This window comes from Microtus pennsylvanicus, chromosome 3 (assembly GCF_037038515.1).
Source record: "Microtus pennsylvanicus isolate mMicPen1 chromosome 3, mMicPen1.hap1, whole genome shotgun sequence".
Lineage (NCBI taxonomy): Eukaryota > Metazoa > Chordata > Mammalia > Rodentia > Cricetidae > Microtus > Microtus pennsylvanicus.
In genome coordinates, this window is record NC_134581.1 from 65,489,821 (window position 1) to 65,510,061 (window position 20,241).

The window sequence follows — 20,241 nt, forward strand, 5'->3', positions numbered from 1 at the left end:
GGTCAACCCTGAAAACGTATATACAAGTAACATTACTCATCAGGTTGTATTTAGGAATATATGCAAATACATATGTGCATGCAATGACAATTAGTGAAAAAAAAGAAGCCACGAATTTGAAGGAAAGCAGGAGGGGCTATATAGAAGGCTTTGAAGGGATGAAAGAAAAGGGAGAAATGTAATTAGATATAATCTCAAAATTAAATTTCTTAAAGTATTTTCAGGGCCCTTGAAATTATTGGAAATTCTGTCCTAACCTGAAGAGAAATTAATTTCATAGTTTTTTATGAAACTCAAGTCAGCAACTCCAACAGCAATTTTTGAAGTCAAACATTATAGCACAATACAACTCAAAGATATTCTAATTACTTACATAACAGTAGGAAAATATTAGAAGTCTTTGTTTTCTGTAAGTAAACCATTATGTCTCTGTAAGAGCAGAAAACATTGGTTGTATTGTAAAAAACACTTTATTTCATATCCAATATAATAGCTTGAATCTGAGCCAAGGTGTTTGAGATATGTTTCTTGTTGCTGGGGGTATAAAGACCTGTGTAGAAAATGTGCACGTGTTGTATGTTCAGAATCAAGGTGGTCGTGAAAGTGTATTGTACATGCTGCCAGAATCACCTTGGAATAATCACATTTGATTCCCGTTAATCTTTAATCACTGCATGTTGAAAACCTTTTCCTGTTGCCACATTTTTCACAGTCACTTTAGTAGTTTATGTGACCTCATAATAAGGTCACGACCCACAGTTCAGCAAGCTGGGGTATAGATCATGTATTCATCTGCCCTGCACTTGTGTGAAGCACCTGGAGGCTTCTAGGAAGACCAGAACAGGCAGGGGGACCATGTGACTGTCATGACTGTCTTCCAGATCATTTGATGACCTAAGCTTTTTGTTTGTTCTTGTTTTTGTTTATTTTTTGTTTGTTTGTTTGGTTGGTTGGTTGGTTTAGTTTGGTTTGGTTTTTCGAGACAGAATTTCTCTGTGTAGCCCTGGCTATCCTAGAACTCACTCTGTAGACTAGGCTAGCCCCAAACTCAGAGAGATCTGCCAGACTCGGCTCCCAAGTGCTGGGATTAATGCTATGTGCCACCACTACGCAGCTTGTTTCTTGGTTTTTGAGACAGGATCTCACTATGTATCTCTGGTTGTCCAGGACGTAGATTAAATCAGGCTGATTTCCAACTCACAGAGAGATCCTCTTACCTTTGTTTCTTGTATGGTGGGATTAAATGTGTGATCACCATGCCTGGAGATTTTTTTATGATAATTTCTGAAAGGAATCTGTTGCGCTTGTATCAGGCATTTTCCTGTACACATAAGTAATGTCTTCATCTTATTCCATCTGCAGTTAAGGTTGTCGCATGTTGCTTAGCAGGTGCTTTGCCACTGAGCTGCAGCCTCAGCCTTTTCTTTGTGGTGTTATATTTATTTTTTAGTGTGTGTGTGTGTGTGTGTGTGTGTGTGTGTGTGTAAATCAGAGAACTCTTTGTAGAAGTCAGTTCTCTCTTTTCACCATTCAAGTTCTGAGAACTCAAGCTTGGCAGCAAGCACTTTTACTAGCTGAGCCATCTCACTGCCCTTTGTGGAATTTTGTTTCATTTTATTTGTATTTTATTTATTTGCAGTGGTAGGGCTCAAATCAGAGCCTCATACATGGTAGGCAAGAGCCTTTCTACTGAGCTATATCCCTAGCTTCAGTGTGTTTTGAGAATGCCAGTTAAGGTAGAAATAGAGTACTTGCCTAGCAGTTTCCAGAACCACTGTCCAGCCTCTGGAACACTCAGAGCTAGCCTAAGTCCCAGGCAAACATCCTTATCTTACTCTTTGTCTTCCTCAAAGGCAGATGATCAATCCTGGGTAACGCCTACTTGGTACACTGCACTGGCCTCATCTGGTCCATGGAGGGCTGGCTGAGAGTGTCCTCCACTCAAGGCCTTCCTGTTCTCCCGGTGTCAGCACCTCATTCTTCATCTGCCACATGAGCATTCGCCTTTCTGCATGTTCTTCCTTATGATGGCTACAGTTCTTTTCATGAGATGGAAAAACTCAGGAATTTCAGTAATGGGACCATTTTGGAGCCAGGTATTATATTATAGCACCAGAGAAAAACATGGTACTTGAGGGCCACTTGAGAGACTTGAGGTAGATCGTTAAAAATAATATTTGTGCTGGGCAGTGATGATGCACACCTTTAATCCCAGCACGCAGAAGGCAGAGGCAGGCAGATCTCTGTGAGTTTGAGGTCAGTCTGGTCTACAGAGTGAGTTCCAGGATAGGCCCCAATGCTACAGAGAAACCCTGTTTCCAAAAAAAACAAACAAAGAAAGTTTGTTGTTGTTGTTTAAAAGTAATATTTGCCTAAACATAGTGATGTGCCTGTGTTAGAATGAAGAAGTTTGCCAGCCACCAATTCTGGTGATTTATAGGAAAAGTCACCCCCTTCACGGGATCCAAACAAAAAGACCTTTCACTTGCCTCATCATTTGTGAGTTTTCCCCACACAATTTTAGTGCAGTGCAATATGTCACTAGGCATGTTTTTTTTCTCCACAAACCACCTGAGAGATCCTAAGAAATTTCTGGCCTGATAGGGGCTGCCTTGCCAAGGAACAAGGCAGAGCAGATAGCAGGCAGTGCAGGAATCTGCATGCAGCCTCAAGCCTGAGTACTTAGAGCAAGACCTTAACACTGTCACACTTCGTTGTGTAGGGACCATTACTGGGATTACCTCCTGATATGTGACATGGTTGCTCCAGGTGCTTCTGCTCTGGCTGACACAGTCTCAGAAAAGGAGGCTCTAAATGGCTTTGGATGACTCTGCAACTGAAATTTTGAACTTAATCATGCAAAAAGCTAAATACCATGGTGATTCTAAGCATAGGCTGGCTTTGACACCCTAGCACTGTGACCCTGCACAGTGCTAAGCCTCTGCTTTCTTACTTCCGTGGATTAGTGTAGCCATAGGAATGACATAAGATTAATGATTTACATGTCTGTTTTAAGACTTGTCCCTGCTTCAGAGCATCCAAAGATGGACAAAGGATTGCCCAGCCCAGATACATGTTGTTCGTAGAGTTCACAGGCCTCAGGTATCTTTGGTCCACTTGAAGAAGTCTACTGGGTGTCATATGTGCACAAAACATGAGAGTTCAAGACTCTCATCAGTTTAACTCAGGTAAATCACAGTTTTCTGAATCTGTGTCTTTGTTCATTGAGGAACGTTTTTAAATAAAACACCCAGAGATCGACTGTAAAAGTATAGCCTTCACTTGAGGTCTTCTGAAATAAGGAAACTATATCAACATTGTCCCAGAAAGATCCATAATTGTTGTACTGGGATCCTTCTATATGTATGTGGTCCTGGGCAAGTCACTGCCCATCTCCAGACTTCAGTTTCCTGTCTATAAAAAGAATTAAGTAGGCCAGCAAGATAGCTCTGCCAGTAAAAAGCTCTTGCTTCTTCCAGCTATAACAGATGAATTTACACTTCTAAGATGTAAAAGCTGTCACCAGCCCAACATTGAGATAAATTTAATCATTTTCTTTTCTTTTTCTTTTTTTTTTTTTTTGTGTGTGTGTGTAAGTATACACACATTCATGTGGGTACCTGAGAAAACCAGAAATGGGAATGGGGTCTCTTGGCTGGAGTTACAGGTGGTTGTGAGCTACCTGACATGGGTGCTGGGAAGCAAACTCAAGTCCTCTGAAAAAGCAATAAGTGCTCTTAACCCCCAAACATTTCTCTAGCCCTGTTTGTTTTTAAGGATAGTGACACAAATACTCCAATTACACTGGCTTTCTGGCTGTTCTTCAAGCACGCCTCACCCTTCTCTCTGCTAGGGCCTCCATCCCTGCTGCTTTCTGCCTAGAACCATCCTCAGAGGTCAGCATGATTTCGGGTGCTCACTTCCAAACGGTTGGTTCTTCCCTGTCCTGTTACCAGAGTACCTGCCAAGGTTCTAATTCTTGGACCAGGCATGCAGTCACTGTTTTCAATTCCTGTGATTTATTTTCCTTGACCCTCATTTATTTCCCTGATAATTCGTTTGCTTTATCTGCTTGATTTTGTCTTTTTGCCCTGATAAAACGTTAAATACCTTTAGAACAAATTCCTCATTAATGGTACATATGGCAGTGCCAGGCACATAGGATAACTATGTCTTGAACAAATATTGGATGGTAAGATGATAAGGTCAAACTGGTCCATCTTTTGAAAGATCCATCACTTCTACTTACTGACAAACTATCTTCTAAGCTTTCAGTTAAGACTTACTTTAGCCATTTCTTCATCATCATAATTTATCTTTCTAAAAAAAATGTCCTACCTATAACTGCTGACTTTGCGACCCAAAGGAAACAGCTTTGTTCAGGGTGTGGCCAGTTGTGTGTTTGAGAAAGCAGCAGTGTGAAGGGAGCTCTAAAGGCCAATGGTCTCATCTCAGCCCCTCCTCCCACAGAGAGTGCTTGGCCTACAACAGGCTATCTGAATGTTGACATCACTGCTATGACAGAGACAATGGCCCTAATTCATGAGGCTGTTATAAAAATTATATACCACCTTGTTAGCCAGGTTACAGTTTGGTTGTGTCATGCTGTGGAGTAGAAATCTTTGAGGTGGGTCTTCTCTCCCGAGGTTGGTGGCAGTATCACAAATCTCTGACTTTCTGTGAGTCGGTTTAGAAGGAAGCTCTTTGATGGGTGCATAGACATCAAAGGACTTAGGCAGCCTTAGCTCCATGCCCTTATTGGCTGACAGCCCGCATGACCTTGCTCTTTGTCTGGCCATGTTCATTCCCTCCAATTTTCTCAGCAGACATTACACATTGTTGGCATTTTTCATATCCTGAATCTCTACTACATCCTCAGCTCCACTCTTAAAGCTTCATGTATCATTCGTTCAAGGCTTCTCCTGAGATTCTGGCCTTACTACAAATTTCCTGGTCTCCCAGGCTTTCCTTTGAAATCTTGATGGAAGCCTCTCTGACCCCACAACTCCAGTTTACCTTTAAAACCAGCATCTCTTGAGGTATGATAAAGTCTGCCACTGGGCCAAACAGTAGTGACCCCTCCCCTAGCCTTGACCTGTGTCTACAGTGGACTCAAATCCCTGGGGTGGAGTGGGGGGCTGGATGTGGACACACATGTCCTGAGATGACCTTGAGTGTGCAGGTCTACAGAGCTCTCTCATTAGAGCAAGGGCTTTCAAATGAGTTTACCCTTTTATATTCCTGTCCTTGAAAGGCTATGGTCCTCCTTATTCCTGAAGTATCTTCAAGACATCTTTACTTTGCCCTAGTGCCGAGTATTTGGTCTATTTTTAATGATATGAATTTCCTTAATACCCATGCCTTCCTTGCTAGCAACTTTAACTGTGTTCCTTTTCTTGCCAGTCCACAACCTTTTCAGAATTTTCCCCACTTTCATTTGCCCCCAATTCTCACTATAAACTTGTCTAAAAGCAGGCAATGCTACCCACATCACAACCTAAATGCTGGACTGCCTCAGATTTCCTCCACGAGACTAATTAGTCCATCACTTTAAACTCCTCATCCCACAGTCTCAGAGCTTGGATAAAATGTAGGTAAGTCTTTACCAGAATGTAACACACATGAGTTCTAGCCCAGCTCCCAGCAGAGTACTTGACTCTCATCTGAAACTTCCATGAACACAGTCTGTAATCTCCACATTCCTGTCAACATTCTCAGCTCTTGGCAGAATTGCCCGTTAAGCCCTGCTTGCAGTATTCTATTGCTTCTGAAGCCTGTGTCTCCAAATTCCCTCCATAAACTAGTTCCAAAGGTTCATGAATCCAATGGTCAGGTCATTGGCAACAACCCCGCCTTTTGATCCTGATTTTCTGTTGTTGACAATGTGACAAAATACCTCAAAAACAACTTCAGAGAGGACAGGTTTGTGGTGTGAGTCTAGAGGACAGTTAGGAGAAGTAGGCATGCTTACTTTATGAAAGCAAGAAGCAGAGATTGTTCCTCTGCTCATGGTCTTGTTCTTATTCCCATTTTGTTCTGTCATCTGGGCCCAGCCTCTGGGATGGTGCTCCTCACGTCCAGGGCATGCCCTCCCGACCCTGAGGTAGGCATCTGTGGGAACACCCACACAGACACACAGAAGTGCTTTACTAATATCCTCAGCAGCTCTCAATTGAATCAGGTTGACAGGTAAACCATCACAGCCTTATAATCTGCTGTTTCTTTGCTCCCTCATAGTACCTGGTGTGCTGGAATCCTCATGAGGTTCCTGCTTTAAGGAATTATTAATAAGCCTGCTCTTAAAGCCTGATGAAAGAAAGATGGGCTTTGAAACCAGGCAGAGTAAATATATTAACAGTTGTTCCATTCTATAGTCTGAGATCCTAGGCAAGCCACTTGCCTTCCCAGTACCTATGTCCTTATCTGTGATATGTAGATCCTATTATTAGCATGTCATGTGATTGGTATACACAGTGAATTAATGATTAGAATATTCCACGGCCTAACCTGTAATATTGTTAAAACTATTGTTGTTTCCCTCCAGATTCCCTACTCCTAAAGAGAAAAGCCCCTGTGTCCACTCAAGTCAGCTCTGACACTTTCTACCATCTTAAGTAGGTTATCTCTGCTGTCAGATATTTTCTCCCATCTGCTGAGAAGATGGAGAAATCTCTGTCTCCTGCCTCCAAGGTTCCTCCTTGGACCCAAAGCACAGGGTTGTCTTCCCATAGCTGGGCCTCTGGGCTGTCATTTCACACACTGCTCTGACCCAGCCACCAGGGAGTCCTAGGCCAGTCCGTCTGGCATGGCTGGTTCAGCTGGACCTGCCTGACAACTCAGCAGTGTGTGCTTGTCTGGAAGGCAGTGAAGGTAGGTACAGAAGCGGGAGGCACGAAGACCTCACGCCCAAACACATCTCCTCTCTGTGTAGCCAACTGAAAAGCACGGAGATTACTGCGAGGTGCATTGAGATTGTGTTAGGAAGAGAAACTAGAAACGGCTCACATGAATCAATGTGAACATTTAATGGGCTTTAATTGGAACCTTATCCTACTATTCTTAGAGCAGAGAGATGAAAGCAGAAGAAATCTGAGAGACCATTTATTTTACTTGAGAAAGCAGTAAACTGAAACTACAAAAAGATTTGACTACTATTATATTTTTATGATTAAATAAAATTGTCATAGACTAGTGCTGGTGAGCCCATAAATGCTCCATGGAATGCACCCATAGTCTCTGGCAGCTGTTAGGTTATGGCCAGAAAAACCTATCAGCCTGTGCTCTGCATTTGTTAACCCTGCCATTCTCACCACACAGCAGCTTATGGGAAGGAGCACTCACCCAGTTCTGCTGGCAAGGACCACTGGAGTATCTGTGTTTGAAGGCACTAGTAAATTCTGGCTTCCACTTACTCTTGTCCCATTCCCTACATCCTGCCATTTGTAAAGAACAGAATCAATCTCACTTCTGTCTGTCTGTCTGTCTCTCTCTCTTTCTCTCTCTCTCTCTGTGTATGTGTGTGCGTATCTCTGTATCTCTGCCTGTCTATATGTATGAAAGTATATATGTATGTTCTTTATTTTTTTAGAGACTGGATTTTAATTATCAGACCCTAGGCTTTGAAGTTTGAATTGGAATATTTCATGTAATAATTTCTTTCATTTCTTTTTAAGAAAAAAATATGTATTTTACACTTAACCATTTTTACCATTATTTACATGTAGTATCTGTAGGTATAAGCAACATAGAGCATGTTTATGTGCCCATGCTCATAACACAGGACAGGGTGATGTCTGGGAACTTGAAACTTGGAAAACTTCAGAGACCATCCAGCCAACTGCCCTTTAGTAGCCAGAGAGAAAAGGACTTGCTTCCTGCCTTAGAGCTGGTCCCCCCCACACACACACACACACATGCCTTATCTTGAGCTTTTGGCAAACAGTCTTCCCTCATATTACTGCATCCCAGTGGCAAGTGGGATGTGGATACATAAGCACATAGAAAACCCAAATTAGTCCCTCAGAGTGATGGTGACTGTGATGAGTCTGCTAGTGCTCTCTGAAGAAGGCCTCCCTCCTCTGATGGGAGCCAAAGTGGAGGCAGAGCCTTGTGTGATCCCTGAGGAATTGTAGAACCTGTAGTGTTGGGCAAGTGTGTGAGCTGGTCTAGCACAAGCTTCTGCTGCAGGATGTGTTTGAAAGGAATTTAGAATGTGCTTATTTTAAACTATAGTTCTTTTCCTCACAGAAGATTTAAGAAAAATCAAAAAGAGTCTCTATCAGGCAACAAAAGGCTAGAGGGCGGTTTATTCTTGAGGAGATGCCAGTATTTTGAATTTTTGGCCCTTTAGATATTTATCAGTTATTCTTCCCATTTGTCAGCTTTTACTAAATGCCCACCGTGGTTTAAACCATGCACTGAGAGACACAGGAATGCCTACAGTCCAGACTGTCTTTTGGGGAGTCCACAGAGCAGACACAGGAATGCCTACAGTCCAGACTGTCTTTTGGGGAGTCCACGGAGCAGACACAGGAATGCCTACAGTCCAGACTGTCTTTTGGGGAGTCCACGGAGCAGACACAGGAATGCCTACAGTCCAGACTATCTTTTGGGGAGTCCACGGAGCAGACACAGGAATGCCTTCAGTCCAGACTGTCTTTTGGGGAGTCCACAGAGCGGACACATGGCATTAGTGTTGAGCCTGGGCGTCCTTCAGCAGACATTGCAAGATTGACACCCAGGATAGTGGGACACAAAACAGAGCAAGTCCTTGCCTTCATGTTGCTAATGTTCTGAAGAGTGAGGTTCAAACAGAAAATGAACAACAACTCACATCTGTAATAGAGATATTTCACAACTGAAGCAATGCTTGTGCTGATACATAAGATGAAAACAGAAGTCACTGGGTTACAAGGTGGGAACATGCATATGAAAACGTACAAGCAAAGGTTCTGAGGTATGAAAGAGCCTGGCAGGTAAGGAGCTGCGGGCTGCTCATTATGACTGGAGCGTAGCATGTGAGCAAAGCTAAGACCTAAGCCTGAGATGTGGCAGAGCCTAGGTCATGAGGAACATGTGGTGACAAGGACTTGGAGATTGTCTTCTGGGACATGAGGAGTCTCTGGTGCCATTAGCATGGGGCTGACCTGGTGAGACATGGCTCACAGTCCAGTATTTGGAGAATGGGTCGGTAGTTGTCAGCCCTCCACAGTGGATGCCCAGCACCCAGACCTAGTACCAATAGTCCTGAGTCACTATTCTCCCCTCAGAAGCAGAGTGAGAGACCCTGCCCAGGGGTGCTCTCCCTTTCCTCTGCTAGTGACTCTGGCAGATATCTGACCTCCCTCAGGAGAGTAGTTAGGGGCCTTCTCAGTTTTCCCATAGGAATAGAAAGAGGCACTCCCTACATGATGAGGCCCGTCTCTGGAGTCCACCCAGTTTGCAGTATATAGGTCAGACCAAGTCCCCAACTACTATACATTTTGTTTCTCTTGACCCTGGCTTCCTCTCTATTTTTTCCCCTCTGTCTTCCTCCTTCCTGGATTTTCTACTGCTGCTACACAGCACTGAATCCAAGACCACCACTCAGAAGTCTTCTGCTCAGAGGCTACTACCTCTTATATAGTCTACAAGAATTCTGCAGTTAACCCCAGCCTAGAAATACCTATGAAAGAGCCAAGTTTGGAAAGGGAGAAAATGGTTGCAGGACTAGACAAAGAAACATTTGGGTTTCCTTGCCTCCATCGTAATTTGATAAGCTTTGATATGTGGACGGAACCTTCTCATTTTTCTACTGGGATGTTAATAAAATAAAGCCACCTCTCCCACCCGCCCCACACAGCATTGGATTAAAGAAAGGAGGAAGGGGGTGTTTTGGGCATGCCATCTTCTTTAAAATAATGGAGACGTTTCTGGCTTCAAGGACATTCCTGTCCTATTGCTCCCGTCATGAACCTTGGTTGCAGGTATGACAAGCTGGCAAGGACACTAACTGATAAACCTGGCCACTATAGCTGCTGTCTCTGCTCCAGCATTGCGTAGGCCCAGGTCTGCAGAGAGGAATGCAACACTGTTTTGCTTCTTCTCTGCTAGAATAACAATGATTTACAGACTCTCTTAGCTGTCTGTTTTAATGAATTTAGATGTCTAGACACCTATTTTGCCCCTGTGTTAAGGACATCTTGTCTCTTACGACAAGAAAAGGAAAAAAACAAATTGGGAATTCGTAGGCACAAGGAATTTGCCCTGGTGGGATTTAACTATTTGCATTCATTCCCCTATGCTCCATTTACACCACCACACTGACGGACAGAACTGCTCTTCCCTTCAGTCTGACAGACAGCTTTCAGTGCATATTGAACAAAGCTCCTCCCTTCCATACATATGCACGCGCATGTGCACACACCTATCTGACTCCCTACACCACTGTGCCAAGATGCCAAAGAGCTCCGTCATCTCCCCTTACAGATCCAAAGACAGAATTAACTGAGGGCCTTGAAAGCTTTCTGGTGAGCAGCCCCTGGGCTCTGATGTGATAGATACAAGCTCCTGAAATAACTTAGAAACAAAAGCTAATTTATAGCTTGGTTTTAGAAGCCAAATTCATTCATTCTTTTTTGGGGAAAGCTATCATTTACCAGGCACTACGCTAGGCACAGTGACATGTAGCAGTGGCACTGTCCTCAGCACAGTCTGGGGCATTCGCCGATTAGGATCCACTTCAGTCTGTCGTAGTCTTTCTCACTCTCAGTCTATTTTTTCCTTTATTTTATTTTTATGTGTACGAGTATTTTGCTTGCGTGTATGTCTGTGCACCACATGCATGCAGTGCCCAAGGAAGCCAGCAAAGAGTGTCTTATCTCCTTTGACTAGAGTTATAGATGGCTGTGGGATGTCATGAGCCCTGGGACCTGAACCTGGGCCCTCGACAAAGGCACCCAGTGCTCTTAGCTACTGAGCCATCTCTCCAGCCATGGTCATTTTCTCTTAAAGTCAGTGATAGATGTGAGGCTAATAATATTTGGTGGCAGTAAATATTTAGAAACTTGCTGTAAGTCCTTCTTAGGGGGGAAATATTGTCCATAAATAAAACAAAATAGAGATTTCTGTGATTACTCCTAAATAAGTAGGGAGTTCAGAATCCCTCTTGGAAATAGATAAATCAGAATTTAATGGGTTTCTGGTCAGTTCTGGTTTTTGTTTTTGTGGGTGAATTCCCTAGAGCTGTGGATTTTGCTCTAGTGCTTATAGATTGTAATCCACATGTATAGAAGGAGTAGAGAAGCTACCATATGAGCCTTCTGCACCTTATGACTTCGTATTGTCATTTTGATACTGGCAGGAATGTGCAATTCCCCTCAAAAAGTGAATTTTTCAGGTAATCAAGTCACCTTTAAAATGTAATATGTGTTTGATATTAACTATTTACAATCAGTTTTAAAGAAATATTTTAACTTCCTACCTTCTTATATTATTTTATATTTTTTTTGCTGTCTTAAGAAATTAGTTCCTAACCAGGTGTGGTTGAGCCTGCCTTTAATTCTAGCACTCTAGAGGCAGAGGCAGGAGGATTTTTGTGAGTTTAAGACCAGCCTGATCTACAGAACAAGCTCCAGGACAGCCAGAACTATTATATAGAGAACCCTGTCTTGGAAAAGAAAAAAAAAAACGAAAGAAAGAAACTAGTTACTTCTGCAATGTCAGGTATATGAGGATCATTGTGTATGTAGAAGTAATTTTTAAATGTGTGGAGTATTGTGAAGATAATTGATTATAATTAATAAGATAGTCCATCACAATATAGTCATCCTCTCAAGACCAAATGGGAAAAGAGAGAGATTTCAACTTCCATAAGATGATTCTTGACAACCTTCTGAACTTTTATTTTTGGAATCATTTTAATCCTCACTTCTCTTATTTGTGTCCCTGTTGTTTCCTTCTGTTGTCAGTTCACCACCTTCTCTGCAGCACTCTTCCCAGACTTGCTGATCCTGAACTGCCGGAGACCAGAAACCCTGCTCTCTTGGACTGGCTTCGGAAATGTAAACTGCTGCACTGCATTCAGTGTGCAGACTTTCCTGGGCTAACCGGCCTGAATCATGCAGGAAGATGGCCCTCTCTGTAAGAACGGAGAGTTCTCTGGCCGTTAGCTCCTTAGCCCATTCTGAGCATTGTAGATTCTCAGATGTGTGGTGGCGTTCTCATCTCCCTACCAAGAGGCCTGCTGGCATTGTTCCTTCCTTGCTTGATCTTGCGCAGCCCAGGTGGTCACAGTTGGAGAAAAGGAGTCCTCTTAGGGGAGAGGAGGTCGGGCTGCTCTCCATGTTTGTATGACTCTTGGGGACCTTTGAGTGGGACAGCTGCTGTCACACAGGTGTGAGTCTGCAGGCTAACCTCTGCTCCACTTTCCTACTTCCACTTACTTCCTGTCTTTCTTCCTCCTCCCTCTTCCTCCTTTTAATCAGTTTTTTGACAGAATTATACCAGGGCCATAACAAGTATTAGTATTTAGACATATTTTCTATGACAGCATTTACTTTTTTAATTAAGACCAAAGGTTAGGCTTAAAGTGAGCATTGCCTAGAAAGAGAACAGTTGCCACTCTGATTCAGTTCTGTACTCTGAAATTAAGAGGTCCCCAAGCAGACCATACCCTGATAAAGGATGTGTGAGTGCTCATTATATAGATAATTCATTACCAATTTACCAATCAAGAATTCCAGTTAAAGTATGTCAGCCTGAAAAACACGGAAAGTATGTTAGAGGGGCTGCATAGAGAACTGTTGCTTAACCCCCAGCCCAACATCCCCAGAAACTATCTGTTTTTACCAGAATAAAATCTACTAAAAGGTAACCACATTGGGAGAAAGGTACACTAAAGATGTATGGATCATAAAAAGTATGTTCTCATCAAGTTCACAAGGATGTCTCTAAAGTGAATACAAGCCTGGAAGTGGTTAAATTCACTAAGAGTCAAACCCCTGGAACTGTCGCAGAGATTTCCAGCAGAGGAGGATGAGTCGCGCTCCTTTTCTGGGAGTACCAGCACAGAGGATGGGAAACCTGAGGAGCCAGAGGCAGTTAAGTCCCGATGTCATAACAACTGCATATTTAAAATGCAAATTACAGCACTGACTCAACAATTGAGAACATGAGCTGCTCTTCCAGAGGGCCCAGGTTCAATTCCTATCACTCTAGTGCTAGGGAACTTGACACTTCTGGCCTCTGCCTGCACCAGCCACATATGTACACAGACATGTGAACAGGCAAAACACCCATACACATAAAATAACAATAAAAATGTTTTAACTTGCCAGTCACTTTTATTTGAACATGTTGAGAAGATATCTTTATGAAAATATATTTTAAATGTCCAATAAGAAAGGGATTAAGGCACTGGAAACCTATGTGCCTGCTCTGGAAGGTGGCCAGGTGCTCAGCCATAGCAAGACAGTGCTCATTTGGAGTCATATGCTCCAGCGGTTCACTCCTAGGAGTCCTGCTCCATCGCCAACCATTCCTCTCTTTTACATCCGTAAAACTCATCATTTGAAACAAACCCTTGACAGCTCAGCATATAACCAAGAACTGGTCATGTGATACCGAGCCAAGAAAAGCGTGTGTTTTGGAAGAAAGGCCTTTTATGTTAGTTTAATCTGTGTATGTTGGTCAGTTTAGTCTGTTTTAAATGGCCATGGATCATGCTCATCTTTATCTGGGCTGGCACTGTCACACAAGACACCGCTGGCTAACAGCCAGTCATGGGAGTAAGCTTAGAACTGGTAAGGAGAACTTCTCTACCCAGGAATGGGCAGCCTTGTGAGCACAGTGGCCTGGATGGCCTGAGAGGCTAGATCAAGCCAACAATGTTTGAAGTTAGGAATTTTCCAGACCCAGCTCCAGCCTAGACCGGCTGGGGTCCTGGACCACATCTTTTGAACTTCCTGAAGTTTGAGTCCTCTTTATAATAGCAATCGTTGCTGAGTTGGCCTCATAAGGTGCAGACAGAGGGATTAGCTCAGGGCCTCCTGAGCACTGAGATGGTGTGGATAGAGGGACTAGGCTGGGGCCTCCTGAGCACTGAGATGGTGTGGCTAGAGGGACTAGGCTGGGGCCTCCTGAGCACTGAGATGGTGTGGATATAGGGACTAGGCTGGGGCCTCCTGAGCACTGAGATGGTGTGGCTAGAGGGACTAGGCTGGGGCCTCCTGAGCACTGAGATGGTGTGGATAGAGGGACTAGGCTGGGGCCTCCTGAGCACTGAGATGGTGTGGCTAGAGGGACTAGGCTGGGGCCTCTTGAGCACTGAGATGGTGTGGATATAGGGACTAGGCTGGGGCCTCCTGAGCACTGAGATGGTGTGGCTAGAGGGACTAGGCTGGGGCCTCCTGAGCACTGAGATGGTGTGGATATAGGGACTAGGCTGGGGCCTCCTGAGCACTGAGATGGTGTGGCTAGAGGGACTAGGCTGGGGCCTCCTGAATGCCAACTTGTCCGAGATGAAAGTTACTGAGGTCCTGGCAGCGTAGTGTCCTAAAAGACTGAGTGCCTTTATACCTCAGGAGACACCAGTGTTACCTAGACAATTCCAGATCTCTCCTTGTAGTCAGACCATAATTTCCTAGTTGGTGCTCAGGACCTTGAGAATCTCAGTTCTGGCATCCTTGTAGACTCTGGCTCAGAGTATCACCAAAATGCAGTCATTTTTCTGTTTGCTGCTAGGGTGGTAGGTGAGAGACATGGAAAGTTTTGATGCTCCTCAGCTCAGGCTGGCCTTGAACTTCTGATCCTCTTACTATAACTTCCCAAGTGCTGGAGTCACAAGTGTGCACCGTTGCACCTGGCTGAACTAACTTGTCAACTGTGCTGCTTGGGATGTCTTCCAGTGCTTGAGGATTTCCTTAAGTGTGTCAGGGAAGCGCATCCTGGATATGAATTGGGAGCCGTTCACACTTTTCATAATGACAAGTCCAGCACAGTAGCCACAAAGCTATGTGAACACAGACACAGAGACACACAGACAGAGTTCTAAGCTTCTGTTGCTCTGCACCACTCACCTGTGTTTCTTGGATCATACTTAGGCAAGGATGTTCTTTTCAGAACTGTCAGAGCGCATTTCCTACCTTACCACAAGATCCTGGCTGGCACCCCAAGCACTGTTTGCATAGCTCTGTCCTGCACAGGCAAGGCCAGGGAGCAACCTCAGCAATGGCTTCTCAGGTGACAGTAAGTTTGCTGATGATTGAAGCCAGCCTCTGCTAGACGCTCTGCTCTAAAGAAATGGGGGAGGGATGCTGGAAAGCATTTGTTGGGCTGGGTAGGAGCTCTGCTCCTGATCAGCAGAAAACTCACGGCAGAGAGCTGGTGAGATAGCCGGTATCCCTAACTAACATTGTCTATGCTCTGTAGGTGTGGACACATTACATCTACATATGGAAAAGACTCTAAACTTAAATTAGCTGGATGGTTGCATTGATCACAAGTAGAGGCAGACCTAGAACTCACAGCTGTCTAAGGCCAGCACGCTCGAGCCTGCACTGTTCCTGTAGCATAGCCCAGGGAAAGCTATTCACCTGGAGAGTGATGGCAGCTTTTCTCATGCACATCATTCTGAGGACAGTGGAGTGGTGGCCTTATTACAGGAGTAATAGAAGTGTCACTCTCTCCATTACACTAAGTAAGCAAAGTAAAGGCTTTGTGAGCACACAACTAGACAGCCAGAAAGAGGGCCCTCAAGAAAGCCTGACTGTGCTGGTACGCTGACCTCAGACATCCAGCATGCAGAGCTGCAGGAGATAAATGTGTCCCTCCAACCTATGGTATTTTGTTGTGGTCAGCTAAGACAATCTGATACTGAACCTGTGAGTTTCTCTCTCCACCAAAACTTTCTTCACCTACAATTTCCTAGTGCCTGCATCTGATCCAGCCTTCCACATGCAATCTACCCTCTCAATATAGCTTCTAGAGAACCTAAGAAGGGGAGTCTCTCCTCCCACAGTACAGCACCCTCACTGAACTCCTTGTATTACGATTACTGGTATAAATACCTCATCTCCCACAAAACTAATGTCACACTAATCCAGCATATTGCATCTTTGCTTGTGTGTTAGAAAAAAACACTCTTTATTTTCTTTTGTTTCAATGGCATTAGTACATCACTTGGCCAGGACACATACTACAAATGATGGCTCAAGTTAGCACTTTCTGGTTGCTGCCAGAGGACTAGTGGGTGGCCAGGATCCAAAGCAAATTAAAGAACCACCAACGTCACTTCTCTGCCCTGGACACAGACACACACACACAGACACACACACACACACATCCTCTTTAGAATCCTTTTTCTGGTATCCAGTTCCTCCTGGTCCTCTCTACTCATTTCTAGAATTCTGCTTCTTTTTCTAAAGCTACAGCTTTCATTGCTAGTAACAAACAGTAGTCATCATGGGGCTCTGTCTTTCATCTGTGATCCCTCATCAAGGACAGTAAAGAAAACCCTATGGGTCACAAGGGAAACTGGGTAAAATGCAGAACTATGTCCTTGGCCTCTTCTTAGGAGACCAGAGAAGCTGTGCTGCCATGGCCCTCCCCAGAGCAGAATTGATGGGTGACTGCAAAGCCTTGAAATTATATTACACTTCTCAAATAAAATGTAGAAATATAGTCTTTCAATGAGAAAGAATATGTTTAAAACTCCAGTATTCTTGGCCATGTTTTCTTGCTTTATTGAGGTGCATGATACTTTGTGTTTACTTTGTGAAATTGAGCTATTTGATTTGTGTGTGAGAGAGACTTTAAAGAAATTACTTTTAAAAACATTGTCTACCTTCAAACACAAAGCGACTGAACAGTTTGCCAAAGGCTGCTCAGCTAATTGGTAAGAAAGGCAGATTCCCAGATCTCCTACTCTTTGATTAGCACCTATTTTACTTTATTAGTTTTATGAGACAAGATCTCTTTATGTGGTCTTAACTGTCCTGGAACTCACTGTGTAGGTCAGGCTGGCCTCCACCTCACAGAGATCTGCCTGTCTTTGCCTCCTGAGTGCTGGAATTAGAGGCATGCACCTCCATACCCAGTGAGCACCTATTTTATAGCTGTACCTGAGGTCAACTTTTCATCTCTCTTGGTCTATTACATTTATGTATTTATTTGTGTGTGTGCTTCAGTGTTCATGTGTGTGTTCATGTGAGTACATCACGGTGCTTGTGTGACAGTTCCAGAACAACTTACAGTTGGTCATTTCTTTCCCACCATGTCACCCTCCATGTGGGTTGGCAGGCTTGATGGCAAGCACCATCACCCACTGAGCCTCCTCACCAGACTTCTCTTGCTGGTGTTAGAGCCCAGCTCAGCATCTGAAACTGGACAACATATTTGAAAGTTTGTTTTTACTGGGGCTGTACTTGCTGCTGACTTCTATCTCTGGCTGATGACTTTAGCCACCAGGGAAGCACACAGTCAGGGTATTCCATATCACTACTGCAGAGCTCTAGACACAGGCTCTGTGGGAATCCCATGTTAACCTGTAGATCCTGAAAGAAGAGGCAGAACTGACTTAGTTACAGTTCCATCAAGAAGGTTGTCAGATGTTGTGAGCTGAGGTGATTGCACACATTCAGGAAGACCCTTGTGTTTCATAATTATTCTACTAACTCCTACTGATTTGGGATTGAAAGGCAGTCCAGGGTGATATTTGATCACCTACGCATTGGCAGTGAATGGGTGACGTCTTCTGGTGCTTGAAACCCTGAGCATCAAAGTCAGGATATTTATAATCCCAGGCTCCCTACCCAGCCCCCAGGGGGAGTGGTTACCTAATGCAGCTGACTGTTCACTGCATTACTCCTCTGCCATAGGCCTACCTGAGCTAACCCACCTAGTCTCAGTGCACTTTCTGGGCCTCCTGCCCCTCCAGGCAAGTGTGAGTAAGGGAGGGTCTCACAAGCCCTTACAGATTCCTTACAGATAACAAGGGTAGGTCCTACCTTATGTGATCTTATGGCTACAGCCCCTTAACAGAAGGTAACCAAACTGCCCTGTGCATCTTGTCCAGTCCAAAGGCCTAAAAGTAGTGGCCTCCAACAGTGCACCTCACTAACTGCTGGTAATGGATAGTCAGCGCTGTTCCTTGATGGGATGTCAAGTCCCTCGGGGACACTGCTTCAGGAGACTGAGTGCAGTGAGCTCAACTGATGCTCTCATACTCTGTGCTGGCTGACCAGCACCAGGGAGCTGATGTCTTTGAGTTAACATTGTGTCTATGCCAGCCACACTGGCCCCTATTAATGCCTTTTGAATTAGTGTATCTTTCAATAATGGCATTTTAACAATGAAGTTTCAAAAAAAAACAAACTTGTTCTTAATTTTTGCCCAAAGGTGAGAGGAGGGGGAATTTCAATAGTGGCATCATTATAAATTCTAAAGTGATGACCATTTGGCTGTGTTACAAAATATGTAGCTAATAATTAAAGATTTAAGTGGAAGCTTCATCAGTAAGGTAGACAGAACACATTTTTCTCAGTTTGGGTGTCAGAAATGGCACTGCACGGCCATGTGCAGAATTGTCACAGCGCGAGTCTTTAAAATTCCTTTTGGATTTTAAGGTATTAACAGGTCCCTATCAACATTCTCTAAAGTTTTTTGATGTCATATTAGCTATTGAACAAAAATATGCGAACTATTACTTTGTTGATTTTGTTCTTAAACCACACTGCATTATCATCTGAGAATGTGTTCTTAAAGTATTGTTAAAAGTACTTTGAAAACTTGTAAATCCCTGTAATTTATGTTTCTCCTGCCTCTGCTGTTTTGTTCTGTCCTTCTGGTTTCAATTTGAATGCCGTCCTGTCTGGGTGTATACCTGTAAAATTGTGTTTTTCCGAGTACAATTTACAGTCCCGACCTTAGGCTTTTACAGTGTCCCTAACCTTCTCCGGGTTTCCTCCTGTACTGTGTAGTGAGTTTGGGGTCACCCTGCTCTTTCATATTAGAATTGTCTAATCAAAGTTACTTGAAACAGATCTGATTTTGGCATTTCTTAGTTTATCATTTCGGCCTAGGGAGTGAATTAGGAGAGCGTCCCTGCCAGTCCACTAATTGCATTGCCCTATTAAAGCGTACACAGTTGTAAACCCAGACTGCTTCAAGACAACAGTCTCATTTATCTAAACAGTTCTCCTTTTAGATTCAATGGCACTGATGGAGACCAAGATAAGAAGTAGGGACTGGAGGAAAGATCGTTTAGAGCCTGTACTAGCTGGAACCATTCCATCCCCTACAATCAGTCCCCTTTTCTTCCTAGGACTTGTCTGCAGACGGAATCCATCTAGCTGCCTGTGGTGAGCTAAGTTAGGCAGAGACTGCAGTGGGCAGGGCCGCCCCAGACGCGGTCTTACTTTGCCGGGAACAGCTCTGTTTTAAGGAACAGGAGACGACTTTAAGGGGCCTGAGGGGATTCTGCTTAAACTGTGCATCCTAAGTCCATTCTGTAGGCATCTCTCTGCGTGGAAGCTGTGCCCTTCATTGTGGAGTTTTATTGTTAAATGGCCACAGAACCTTTGGAATCTTTTTCTTAAGTTGAGAAATGAGATATTTAAATAAAATTTTGGCTCTTTTCAAATATCACTTGCACTAAGCTCTGATAAGGAGTCAAGTGCCTTTCTCTTTTTTTACCTCCTTCAATGTGGTCTCGTTTGACTCGAGGGAAGGCCACAGCTTTCGCAGCTGACCCAGCTACTTCTCTGATGTAGGTAATTGTACAGTCCGGCCGCCATCCAACGGTGCTGCAGAAACTCTGCCAGCTGCCCTTCCAGTACTTCAGTGACCCAAGGCTCATCAAAGTGCTGTTCCCTGCGCTCATCGCTGCGAGCTACAACAACCTTCAGAACAAGATCATCCTGGAGCAAGAGATGAGCTGCGTTCTACTGGCTACATTCATCCAGGTACCTCTGCCTTGCGCCTCCTTTCTCCTGTTTACGGGCAAACTCATGAGACTGGAAAGTAAACATGAGGCAGCTTTATGCTCGCCCTCCAAGCTGCTTTTACCTCTCTATGTCTGTGCTTCAGGAAGTCATTTCTAAAGCCTGGAGTCACTACAGAAACCGGGTGGAGCGCTACATGCTTCTGCCTGGAGCACTTCAACCAAAAAGCTCATTTGCCATTGACAGAGAGGAAACTTGTATCGGGTCTGCTTAACAGGACTCCAGGCTCCTTCAAGGCTTTGGCCATCACGTGGGTCTGTCT

At 44.0% G+C, this 20,241-nt stretch overlaps 1 protein-coding gene across 2 annotated transcripts in view; it reads left to right on the plus strand.

Moving 5' to 3' along the window:
• The window catches only part of Scaper (S-phase cyclin A associated protein in the ER), a 329,952-nt gene that overhangs the window by 304,384 nt on the left and 5,327 nt on the right, over positions 1-20,241 (plus strand). For both annotated transcript variants that reach the window (XM_075965840.1, XM_075965839.1), the window contains exon 30: positions 19,749-19,940. In XM_075965840.1, the coding sequence (XP_075821955.1) occupies positions 19,749-19,940 (192 nt within the window). The remainder of the gene's footprint in view (positions 1-19,748; positions 19,941-20,241) is intronic.